This window comes from Tiliqua scincoides, chromosome 1 (genome assembly GCF_035046505.1).
Source record: "Tiliqua scincoides isolate rTilSci1 chromosome 1, rTilSci1.hap2, whole genome shotgun sequence".
Lineage (NCBI taxonomy): Eukaryota > Metazoa > Chordata > Lepidosauria > Squamata > Scincidae > Tiliqua > Tiliqua scincoides.
Window position 1 is genome coordinate 259,060,878 of NC_089821.1, and position 13,441 is coordinate 259,074,318.

The following is a 13,441-nucleotide window of genomic DNA, read 5'->3' on the forward strand; positions in this document are numbered from 1 at the left end:
TCTGACCAATGCATAGGATTGGGCTCACAAGCTGCAATTCTACCCACACTTTCCTGAGAGTAAGCACCATTGACCACAATAGGACTTACTTCAGAGCAGATTCACTTGGTGGAACAGGACTGGCTCCCCCTTATTTAATTATTTCTTTTATTTTAATTTAATTATTTATAATTTATTTTAATTTGCTTGATGATGTCACTTCTGACCATGACATCACTTCCAGTGGGTCCTGGACAGATTATCATTCTAAAAAGTGGGTCCCAGTGCTAAAAGTTTGAGAACTGCTGCAATAAGGTGTTAGTAAGTTGTCATGGGGTGTGTGTGTGTGAGACTACAAGTTTTCAAAATCACTAAAATCAGAGTTTGGAGGAATAGTACCATCATGTTATATGTCAATCAATGCGTAATTTCATGCAGAATGCAATGAAACAAACCACATTGAAATATCTGTGTTCTAACAAAAGGTACAGCCAAAAAATCCGTGGGGGCGGGGCGATGGTACATCACTATGCCCACCACCTGGGCCGTTGCCCCACCCACTGCATGGGGTGATGCACAGGCCTCCCGCACCGGGTGACGTGAATCCTAGTGACGCCACTGCCTAGCATTAAGAAATGTCTTTCCAGGATACTACATGGAATACACACCTTAAAATACACACCCTTTTTCTGGAAACAAATGTTATAAGCCACTTTACAACAAAGAAATAAACAAATAAAAAAGGCCAAGCTAACTTCAAGGGATTTATTTCTTTAGCAAGGGAGAAATGTAGAATAATAACGAGTCCAGGTTATCTGTATTCTCAGAGCAACAATAGTCTCAAATGGACCCTTTCATGAATGATCAGGCTCCAGAAACAGTGGTGCCATTTAGCATTAAGGACTTTCCTGTATTTGAGAACATAAGCTAGTTCAGATAATCTAACAAGCCCTTGGTTTGGACAAGCCACAGAGCTGTTTTACCTAATAAGGATTTAAATATCACCGATTCACACCAGCCCAGAGAATGTCAGGGAGAAGGGGAGGAGGGAGGGCGCACATGGGCTCAGAGACTGGGTTGCTTTGCCAGCCCCATATGTTTAGGCATAGCTGTGACCTTTAATACAAAAGCCCAGGAAAAGTTAAAAGCCTTGCTGAATCAGGCCAAGGGCCATCTCATCCAGCTTCCTGTATCTCACAGTGGCCTTGGGGTTTCTTAAACCTAGAGGTTGCATAAAGTCATAATGTTCTAATTTTTTCTAATAAAATTAACAATATTAGAATAATTCTAATCCTAATAACTTTGTATAATAAAGTTTTAATAGTAAAATACAGATGGGTATGATTAATAATTAATTATGCAATGTATGAAGAAAAACCTTCATGTACTAAAAGGCTTAAACCAGTGGTGGGCAACCCATAGCCTGTGGGCCTCATGTGGCCTATCAGGGTTATGCATGTGGTCTTTTGTTTACCATTTTCTTTACCACTGTACAGACTGGGATTAACAGATTGCCCCATGAGGTCATGGTCAGGGCATTTCCTGATTTCAGCATTATGTCCCACTGAGCTTAAGGAGGACCATTCTTTAAGCCCACTTCATAGCCTAGGTTGCACATTATTATCTCTGTATTGTGATTATCTCTGGATTATCTCTGTATTATGATCCTGATCCAAATAACAGCCCTGTGCAGTTCTACATGTGAGTAAATTTACCCCCCCCCCCCCGCACTAGACAATGATGCATTCGACATAACTTTTTTTGTCTTGTCTCCAACTAGATATTTATCTCTGTTAGCTTGCCAGGGAATAGTGAATTTTTCCCTTTTTAAAACATCCTTTCTACTTTTATATGAATTATTTCCAATCAATATTAGTGTCACAATTTTAGTGCTAAGCACAAAAATAAAAAAGCTCCAGAGAGGGAAGGAAAGTAGCTGTTGTTCCCTGTGCACTGCTGATTTGTATTACGTAGGAGAGCAGACCGATTAAAAGCATGGTGTAAAAATAAAAAAATGTGTTTAATGATCAGTGGAACTTTGGCGTAGTGGGAGATAAAAGCAGTTAAGACTGCAGTTTCAGTAATTTAAAAAATACTTCTGTTTTATTTGCTAATTGTAAGCTGCTTAGGAAATTTTTGAAACTGAAAGGTATCATATCAAATGGTTAAAGTACATAAACAGAATATTTCCCTAAAGTGTAGAGCTTATAAAAAACCATCAGAAATTGGGAGGAAGGTAATAAAAATAGTCTCAGCTGAAGAATATTCAATAAAGTGCCAGTGCAAAATGCATCCTGAGATATGGTCACACTCTGTCCCAAATCCACCTTTTCATCCTTTGGGAATAAAAGCATGTTCATCTGTCATGATGTCCTTGTCCATCCCTGGGAGGATTTTTGATTCTATTTTAAAGTTAGACTGTCAAAGTTAGAAATAATGAACTCTGCTATTAAAAAATAAGTTGCTGATGAGAAGAAAATTTATTTTTTCTGTAACAGCAACCAGCTAGTGTTGATATATTCAATGTGCCACATCCTCTGTATCTGATAGCTGCAAGTCCCTGGGGTCAGTTTCCAGCTTTAATTATCTGTGAGTTGTTGGCATATAACGGCCTGCAGCTTGTTGCTTTTACATAAAAAAAAAATCTTAATTGGTCCATCTAATGAGTTTGTAGGTGATATTGAAGAGCTGTTCTTCTGTCATTCCCTTCTTGATGCTTGGGCAAAAGGGACGATGCCTTAATAACAAAGCAAACAAAGAGAGAGGCAATAACTTATGCTGTCAAGCACATGAAAGAGCCTGGTATTGTGCTGCCACACAGTGCTGCTGTAGCTACAGCGTAGGAGTGTAATGCACAGCACAGGTGGTGGAGCTTTAGTGGCACTTCTAGACAGGAGAAAGAGGACCAGGAAGCTAGCTGTGATATAGAACTTATTCTGAACTGCTGGCTTGCCTATGTTGTGCTACAGTCTCCATTCTAATTCAGTTGCCCATAGATGGAAGCATGCCAAAGCATGCCAAAGGGGAGAGGGCCATAATTACCAACCATAGATTGGCATAAAACTAGATGTAACAGAGAATGATGATTGATGAATCTATCACCTTTAATTGCAGTCGTAAGGGAAGGGGCTCAGTTCTGTGAACTGGGTAAAGGTGGGTAACCCTCAAGTAAACAATGTGGAAGGGAGGGTTAATCCCCCCCTTGTGCTGCAATTCTGATAGATTCATTCTTTCTACCAGTCCTGCAATCGCAATTGGACTTTTAAATATCAGTGGCAGATACAAACACAAATCTTATGTTGTCACATCTAATATTGCTTTCATGAGCTAAAATATAGTATGCCAGACATTTGGAGCCAAGGAAGAGATCTGTTCAAACTGAAGTGTGTCCGTATAAACTGTGGGGACTGGATATTCTGAATTTCCATGGCTGATCTCTGGAGGAAGGCCAAAGCACATTTGCCACCCATATTTAGTTCTCATTATGGTTCTTTAAACTAGTACATCACCCAGAAACTATTTTCCTAATTTACAATTTTGTCTTCCTATGTCGAAATAATTATAGCTTGTGAATTTTTTAGGATTGGCAGATATCATATGCTCCCTCACCTTTTTTAATTTTTTTTTTTTTGGCTCTGGTATTCTGATAGCCTATCAGTACTGACAGTACAACTAAAATGCAAATGTCAAACTTGGGGAAAAGAAACTTTAGCAGTCCTCTCTGTTAGATTAAAGTGGAGGTCATCACCCAACTGAATACCAAGAAATCCTTTTACAAGTAATGAGTTGAGGAAAATAAAAATCTGATTGCCTCGCTTACATGCGCACACACATAATTGTTGAATACAGAATATATTAATGACCCTTTTTTGCAGCTTATTTATAATGCAAACCACTAGATGTCCAGAAGAGTAGTATTTCCGGTACGCACAGATCTTTCTCCTTTTTGTTTGAAAGGAAATGTTATTTTGAAATTTTTGTCAATCTTGACCTGGTGTTAAAAGTAAAATTGATATACTAGAACAGTTGTGACAATAGAATGAGTCATATACGTAGCTAATATGCTTTTCCTGAAGTTCTCCGTACACACTTTCTCAGTAGCATAGGCTGCAGAGGCCATTGATTGTCAGTGACTCCCACACAACTGGGACAATGTCTAAAGGATCCAACCAAGTGGGTGGGGCTGATTACTTGGAGCCTTTAAATGTTCTCTGAGCTGAGTGGGAGCCACTCATGGATAAACAGCTTCCACACAGCTGGGAGAACTTTTAAAGGGTGCTGTAAAATTTTGTTTTTTGTGTGTGGAGATGAGAGTTGTAATTTCCGGTCCTACCACGTTTTGTATACTGAAAAAAGACTATAGTGCTTCTGTCAATAATTACTATCCTAGAAGTAACCTTATTAGCCCTTAAGGGCCGTGTTATAACATGTAGCTTATCATTACTGATGCTGTGGAGTGTTAATGCACAGTGAGGGCAGGAAGTTCCCAGCACCACCACCACGCTTTCTATTTATGCACTCTACACATGAGTGTTGTTTATATTGCTTTTTAAACTAAACCTTGGTGGGCCAAGAGCTGTTGCATGTTAGGCACCCACAGGATCAAGGGCTAAAGGTTCCCTAGTTGAGTTGATTGGGGAGAGGGCACGGGAAAGGCTGTAACTCCATGGTAGCATACATGCTTCAGATTCTGAAGGTCCTGGTCATCTCCAGGCACCTTTGAAAAATCTCCTGCAAGGTGTGCTGAATTGGCACTACCAGTTGGTGTATACAATACTGGGCTAGTGGTCCAGTGGTCTTGACTTATAAAGCAGCTTCATATGTTATATAATTTTTACTAACTTTGTCAATATTATGTTTTATACTGTAAACCTCTTTGTAAACAGTTGTTTAAAAAAATTCTTTCAAATGTTTTAACACCCAATATCCCATCTGTCCAGTCTGCACTGGAAATTTGGCTTTTCATGATACTGTTGGTTAGTCATCTACATTGTGCCCAACTCTGACAAATACTTAAAAAAAAAAAGAATCTTGCAATTGCTTCAAAGTCCAGATAAATTCTTCTATCCATGCTGATAAACTATGAAGTGTGAATAAGAGTGCATGTGATGATATATCCAGATGTCATTGTTTTCATGGGTGTTTTTACCATTTTTCCTCCAGTGCGGTTGGTACATTTGCCCGAGCTTTGGACTGCAGTAGTTCTGTCAGGCAACCTAGTTTACACATGAGTGCTGCTGCTGCTTCCCGTGACATCACTCTGGTGAGATGTTCCCTTTAAATGTTGTTTTTATGTATTATTGCAAGCAGAGATTAAGAGGCTAAAGCTCTTCTGGCCTGCACAGCTGGTGATGTGTTTGAAAGTTTTCACAAACCTGCGGATAATTTAATTTTTGTTTATTTGTTTTACATTTACTTCGCTTCTTTTATAAAAAGCTACCAAGACCTGGTTTTTGTTCAAGCCAAGTTGTCAAATATCCTCTTTTTTCCTTTTCTTGGAATTTGAGGGTCAGTTGGGTACAGAAGTTCCATCTCCCAAGGTGTTTGCTTGCGTTGTTGAAGCCTACTCCCTGTAACTTACACTTATAGTATCCAAGACTAGTCCCTCTCATTCCTCTGTTCATTTGAAAATAATAGTATGTGATCAACTGATTTGCTATGCTGCTGCAAGTTATCACTAAAGAAAAAATTGTTTTTTTATTAATTAGGATCCTCAGAGCTTGTTTGGGTTTTTTGCCTACTTTATGTAACATGATAATATGTATCCTTTTTTACCCTCTAGCAAATTAATTATCTTCTCTTTGTTAATCAAAACAATGAGAGATGCAATAAGCTCTAGTTGCAAAAGCTGTGTGTGCCTAGATTTTGAGGAGTTTCCTCTTCCTGTGAAGCCCCCCCCCGCTGTGTTCCACCCCATTCCCATGAGTCAGATCCCACCCTCATGAATGGGTGGGGGAAAGGCCGAGAAGACTACAGTGGTGATGGTGAGGGAGATCCCTTGTACAATCTTCATTGTGCTTACATAAGTTAGAATCCAAACCATTGTCTTAAGATTACTGTATAGTGTGCGTGCAACTGTGTAGTCAGTATCAATCGAGTGGGAGCTACTGGTGGGACCTCTGTATCCTGTGGGGTTTGGTATCTGGGACTTCCTGCAGATACCAAAAAACGTGTTAAATGAAAGAAGTTGAAATAAACAGGAGTCAGGCTATCAATTAGAACTGCTATTTTGCAGCTCCCTCAAAGAAAAGTGACCCCCTACCTTCACCCTAGCTCGTGTCTGGTGATTAATCACTTCCGTATTTCAGTCACGACAGGACAAGGTCACTTTTCTTGGAGCAAACTGCAAAATACCAGTTCTCATAGTCTGACTTTCTAGAAAAGCAGTTTTTAGAACCAGGATTGTAAAGGGATGGTTTTTTCCCCCCTTCTCCGGGGATTGGCAGGGTTCTTCTGATCTGCAGTGGCCATGGGTGTTCAGTTTAATCCAGGGATAAAAATATCAGTGTTTTTTATACACCTGTACCTGTATATTGTTTTAAAATTCCAAATTCAAGGGTTACAGCACTCAAGAATGTCACCAGATTTTCCACTTGCTTTGTGGAAATGGGCCATGTTTGCAGCATTAATTCTCAGAAATTCTTCCCTGGAGCTTACTAAAATAATCTCAAGGACAGGCGCTTGTGGAATTTCTAGCAAATGCTGAAATATAGTAGCAGCATGTTTTTCTAAGCAACAATACAGGAAGATACTTTTCATTCTGTAGTATTATGGCATGTAGAAAAGTGAATATGTGTCTCATCCCATATTTTAAGGTTAAGGAAACCAGTGGATGTGTTATGTTTGTGGAACTGTCCATTATACAGGTATCTTTGGAGAACGTTTCACTTTCTTCATTTTCCTTCAGGCCTGCTTTGAAGTACAGGTTGACAGCCCAATCCTGAGCTACGTGGGGCTGCAGTGGTGCTGAAAATTGCTGCCGCCACATCCTGCATGCTTTGGGCAGCTGCTGGCGGCTCCTCGGGAGAAGGGACTTTTGTCCCCTTTCCCTGGGTAAACTGAGTAGCCCCACAATGGGGTTACTTGATTCTCCGCTGACCCAAAGATCAGCAGAGAATCAAGAGCCTCTATGTCGGGCGGTGAGCCCGTCACAGAGACTCTGAATCCACAGGTCCTGCCTCCCTTATTTAAAGGGCCCTTATTGCATTGAGATAAAACTGCAGGTAAAAAATCAGTGGATAATTAGGTTATACCAAATTATAATACAACCAAAATTATTAGATGTTGATACTATTGATAATTCTATGCATGTTTATTACCACAGGAATGGTTGGTAAGAAGCTATAGGGAAGTGCAACACTGTTTGTAGATGAAAGGTTTTCTGGACCTCAAAAGCACGAATTTCAACACCATTCACTTCCAGATGTTCCATATTTCATGAGATAGGGCACTTTGAAAGCCTAGTTGATGTGGACAGTTTACCTGCCAAAGATCATCCATCAATGGGAATTCCCACACAAAATGATTATTCATCATATTTACCATGAGTGGCTGGCTGAGTACATCCTTTGCATTAGTTGTATGGTGTAAATAGTCTAGCAATCCAGAAATCTTATTATTATTGTACTTCTTGTTTTATTAAGTAGCAAAACTGTTAATTTTTATTATGTATCAATGTAAATTGGCTCTTAAATGAGCCTTTTAGTGAGGGCATATGGTATTGCATTAATGAACACCATTTTCGTCGAATTAAAGAACACAGTGTTACAGTAATATATTTTAAGACTTTTAGATTTGTTTCTCAGCTGCTTGATGAGAAGCCCACGCTAGTGTCAAGCTGTGACGATAAAAAGCATTTTGGCAGGTTTCCGTTTGTTTGGAAAGAGTAAAGCAGCAAAGGCTATGGCCCAAAAGAAACCCAGGAGGCACAGCCAAGTATATTAAATTTCTGGACAAAAATCTAGTATGTTCTGGGATGTGAGTCTGAACTATACAGTTTCTTTTTTGAGGTAAATTCACTGCTTTATCTTCTTGGTCATCTGTAAATGTATTGATTTATAAATGTAGCATTCCATCAGTTTGCTCACAGTACAGGTAACTCAACATGTGTACCTCATTTAAAGGCAAGTTTCCTTGCAGATGAAAATAAAAGCATGGGTAACTTATTTCTGACAACTGGATGACCCATCTGCTAGCATTCTGTTTTATTAGTAAAAAGGAAAGGCCCTCCAGGATTGAAGTCTCAAAGTGTATGCAGAGATTTATTGGCTTAATGAAGATATGTCCTTACACTGGTTTCACTTCAATTTTTGCTTAATCAGTGATTTCTAAAAAATCTCACAAGAACAATGCTTACATTCCTGAATATGTCCCTTAGTGATTAGCATTTTGAAATGTGCATATATGATTATGCTTTTCACTTGACATGACTAGAGGTGCGCCCTCGGTATCCAACACTTTGGCATCCACTGATTTGGCTCATCACTGATATTGAGGTCCACCTTTAAATACCTTTTACAAAGAAAAAAAACCCCACCAAAATCCAATTTCCTACCTTTTCTTACCAACCTTTCCTATTCTTACCTATTCTTTCCTACCTTTTCCTACCAACCACACTGGTTGCTAGCCTCGGGATTAAAAATAGTTTGTCTGGGTTTCTTGCTCTTCTATTGTTGCCCCAGAATGCATCAGTATAGATGCTATACCACATTCAGCCACCAAATGGGGTGAATAATGGGATAATTTATAATAATTTATGTTTTTGTACTTTTATTATGGAGACTTAGAAGCTGCCTTGGGCATTTGCTTTGGCATGGGAAAGGTGAGATATAAATTTTTCAAATAAATAAAATAATTTCATTCCATTATTCACCCCTTCTAGTGGCTGAATGTGGTATAGTGTCTATACCAATGCATTCTGGGGCGACAATGCAAGAAACCTGGAAGTGTGTCTTTAAAGCTATTTTTACACATTATTTGTTATATATTGGGGTTCTGGAATGGAACTCCAGTGGATAATGGGGCACGACCTATACTTTATTTTACTAACTCCATTTTGGGACACCCTGAAGTTGATAAAGCTTAGACAGCCCTAATGGGTATTCTCTGTAACCCAGATAACGGCTTGACAAATTTGCTTTGGTTATAATAGTCAAGCCAAAAAATTTAGGAGCCAGACATATTTTTCAGTTTTCAGGGTTTTATGTTTTAGCACCAACCAGAAAAAGTATCATGTGCCACCAGCGAATGATATAAATATAATTTTACATATAAGCAGACACTAAAAAGCATATCTCCAATCCATGTGATACTAGGAAAATTTGGCAAATGTCAGTGTGACAGCAAAAAGATCTATAGATTTTGATCCAGAAATAAATGAAGCTACATAAAAAAAAAACTTTAAAAGGGTTAAATTCATTATACTAATGGCCCAAAAAGACCTTATGCTGCCAGAACTAGTGTCCCCTATGTTCCTTACCTCAAGGAGATCTTCATGGCTCAGAACCCCCCTGGGAGATGCAATGTGCACTTCATTGGTGTGGCTGCGTCCCGTCCCCAACTCGGGGAGAGGTAGGATTGGGCTATTAGGTTGTAATTCTATACAAATTTACTTGAGAAAAGAAGATCCTGTTCAACTCAGTTGCCTTGTATCTGAGCATTCTTCCCCCTTCCCAGGCTGATATGGGCTATTGGAGAAAAGGGAAGGAGAGAGAGAGCGAGCAAGTGGTTGTGGGGGGAAGGGAGGGAGGGAAATGCCTAGAGGGCCTATGGGCAGAGAGAGGATGGGGGCATGTATGCTCCAAGCAACACTTCCCACATGCATGAGTGATTGCCTCCATCCATAACCAAGTTCCCTCTATCTTTTCTGGGAGATGGCTCATCCTATGCCTCTCTTGGCCAAAACGACTTCCACTGCTGTGATGGCTTCATTTCTTGATGATGCCTTCGCTTCCAGGCTGGCTGACCCAAGATAACTACTGCCAAGACCCTACCACTCCAGCAGATGAGCTAGATCCCTGACATTGGCTTCAGCACCCTGTTTTGTACCTTTCCCAATCTTGCTTATGCTCAGTTGTTAATAGTTCATTAATTTTAAGGGTGTTGATGGTTCACTTGGTGAATTGCCCAGTTTCTCTCCAGACTTACGCTGGATAAATCCAAGTTTGATGTCCTTACTGCCACCATTAATCTGAATTTGAATTGGCATGGAATATGGAAACCCTATCGTAGAATACACTTTTCATGCCCTCCTCTTCACAGTGTCTATAACTTATGAGGTGTTGATGGGTTCATGTCAGGTATGTGATCACCCCAGTCTTGAAGGTTTTAAGTCAGAGGTGACCGGAGCTGTTAGAGGACAGGCTATAATTCTCTTTGAACTTGTTAAACTCCTTTCCTTTTATTTGACCGATGTTTTCTAAGGGTCATCTCTTAAGAACAAAAATAATTTTCAATGAATTTGTGTGAGTGAAAGCCACTGTGGATCTCATGTAAATCATTTGGCTAGTGGCCAATAGGGTGCTCTGCCATAGCGCCAGGTAGTATAATAAACTTGAAGTGACTGCACACCCAAGCCAATTTTGGAAGGATGTCTTTTTAGGTTGCTGTTATGCATGTTTGTAAAGTCCCACTGAAGTCAAAGGTTTATGCTGCAAATTCACCCCCTGCCATGGTGCAATAATATTTTAGTGTTATGATCAAGAACGCTAATGAAGAAGCAAGTTTACCAAACCTTTTTTACTTTAGAAATAGGTCAACATTAGAAGAGTAGCATAACCAGATCAGAAAGAATGCTTGAGTAAAACATGACAGGTGGAAAAGATCACACAGTCATACTGGGCCTGCAAAAGCAATAATAGTACCTGAGCAAAGTGGCAGTTCTGAGAATTGATTAATATTTGTAGAACACTGATATGTTCTACATAAGATATGATGTTTTTGCTCATATCTTGCGTTTAGTGTAACTAGAATTCTTTGTAATTTTTCCAGCCTTTGTAGTGGGTGAATGCTGTGTAAAAGTTAAAGAAGTACTTTTTTTTTTAAGAAACCAGAACCATTTGTAAAAGAATCATTAAATGGGGCTTGGAATGATTTTGAATTAACCAAGCTGACAAATCTGATCAGACTGAAAGGGAGGTAAACGTGAAGCTCTACCAAGTAAACTTTACCACTCTACCAAGTGTTTTATCCTCCATTACATCTAATTGTGAAAAGCCCAGCTTGCTATTAATTCCAACATAATGTTTTCTCATTTTGCTTTTTACACCTATTCATTAAAAATTAATAAACACTAAAAAAAATTGCATGGATACTGTCTGCAGACCTGATCAGAAGTATCTGTATATGATACTGATATTCCTCTGTTGGCATCCTTCAGTCTCGGAAGATTATGGTATCACGCTCTGAATGGTGGTTCCGGAACAGTGTCCTCTCCAGTGTGCAAAGCCTGGGTAATGTAGATACGGAGGATAGACTGTTACCCATGCAGCAAATCCCCCCTCTCCACGTCTCTGAAATGGTCCAATGGAAAGGCAGAAGCCAGTATGGTTGGTTCCAGCGGCGTCTCAGGAGTTGCCAGAACGTGACTGTGTTCAGCCATGAACTGCCTCAGGGACTCCGGCTCCGGATTTTGCCTCGAGGTTGACTCCTGAAGCCTTTTCCATAACTGGATGTAGCCACAAGGCAGTGGAGGTTTGGGATCAGAGTTTTCCTTCTCTCAGATGAGCTGCCTTCCCAGGCTAACAAGTCCAATCTACCCAATGCTAAAATTAAGTGTCTGCAAAGCTATTGTGGTGCCATGGTGAGATGATGATGATGATTATAATCATCACATGATTACATATTATGCTAGCACAAGGTGTTTATGCTTTGTGTTTATATCTTAGAGCTAATCTTAGAATCAGGTGGAGCAGTTTCTATATTTATGAGAAACTCTCATCAAGTAATGTTCAGTGGCAGATAGAACATAAAGGAAAATTATTATACCACTTTTCAATAAAATGGTTCCTAAAGCATTTCACAAAACCCTTTCAAGTCAGCTTTTTTCATAAGAAATTGTTGAGCATTTAAGAACTTTAAGAACTTGACGGATACAGGTTGCAAAATGCAACTTGATGGTTAGATGTTGAAATAGGAAGTAGAAACCTGATAATCTATGTTTCATACAATGAAGCACAAGTGGTGAGAAATTTTGGGGTAATTGTTAATAGGTAGCAATACTTAGTTGCTATAGCCACTTCCAGACAGTGCTCCTATAACTACTTGTCCCTTGTTTCTCTCTGCTGTTTCAGATCCAAGGAAAGGCAGGTGCTATGAGAGGGGGATCAGGGAAGGCAAGTGGTAGTAACCACAAGGCAAGCATGAGAATGTTGAGTTGCTGGGGTCATGGTGGCAAAGTGCCAGACACATGAATCTCTCTGTGCAAAGAGGGATCTCAAAGACAGGAAAAGAACTATGAAGCTAGCTCTTTACATGCAAGGAGGCAGTAGCCTTGAAGGAAGTAGGGCAAGAACGCTAAACTACGTTTCCTGGAGAGGAAGGGTGGGATACTTGGAGAGGAAGCAGACTACAACATAGCTGACAAGGCTACACTGGCTCAGTAGCTTTCGTAGGGGAGATAAAGAGAGGGAGAAGGCTAGAAAGGAAAATGGGTTGTGTGGTTTTATTGATCCTGGGTGCCAGCTAGCATGGTGGGGTTTGGATGGTGAGTGGAATAGGAGTGGCTTATAGCAACACCAAATGGGTTAATGACCCCAAGGAACTGCAAGGCAGGATGTAAGACTGGCCAATGGAGCCAGCAACTCAAGAACAAGGAACACTAGGCTCTGAAGCCAAGGTTTTTAAAAAGGATTTTGCCCATAGAATCCTATGGAATTCTCAGGTGGAGTAACTGATGGGGGGTGTCTTCTAGTGCTAGTTAAAGACCCCTTCTAGGTTCTGCCCTTGTTTTCCCATCCTGTTGTGGATGCAGTAGCTAACTGAACAATCAATGGCTTGTTCCTAGATGGTCTTTGAACCTGTTGCTTCTTGCCAACAGTTCTGTAAATTGACATATTACTGGTTTAGCCCTTTGCTGTCCAGGCAGGCACCTAGCACCTACAGTGTTTAAGTGTGTATCTCCTTCATACCTTGAATTGAAAGAAATAAATAGAAATAAAATATTGACCATGTATCCAATGCACGTATACAGTGGTACACCAGCTGTCACCCAGTCTCCACTATGTGTAACTTCATTCATTCACCTCTGTATTGACTGAACTGGGACTAGACTTTTTCCTGCTTTTTTAAATTTTCAGAAGTACACATTGGCAATTCTAGTATTTAGTATCTGTGTGGTTTCACGGAAGTTTTATCCTTGCTAATGATTAACTTCCACTTTCCCCCTTATAGTGAGATACCAGAAGAGCCAAAGCAGATTTCATGTGCTTTCTTGCTCAGCTGTGTCAGTCCTGGAAGCTGAATA

At 39.9% G+C, this 13,441-nt stretch overlaps 1 protein-coding gene across 1 annotated transcript in view; it reads left to right on the forward strand.

Moving 5' to 3' along the window:
* Nucleotides 1-13,441, forward strand: part of MTA3 (metastasis associated 1 family member 3) — a 136,449-nt gene that overhangs the window by 53,188 nt on the left and 69,820 nt on the right. The window contains exon 8 of the mRNA XM_066611779.1: nt 5,143-5,242. Coding sequence (XP_066467876.1) covers nt 5,143-5,242 — 100 coding nt within the window. The remainder of the gene's footprint in view (nt 1-5,142; nt 5,243-13,441) is intronic.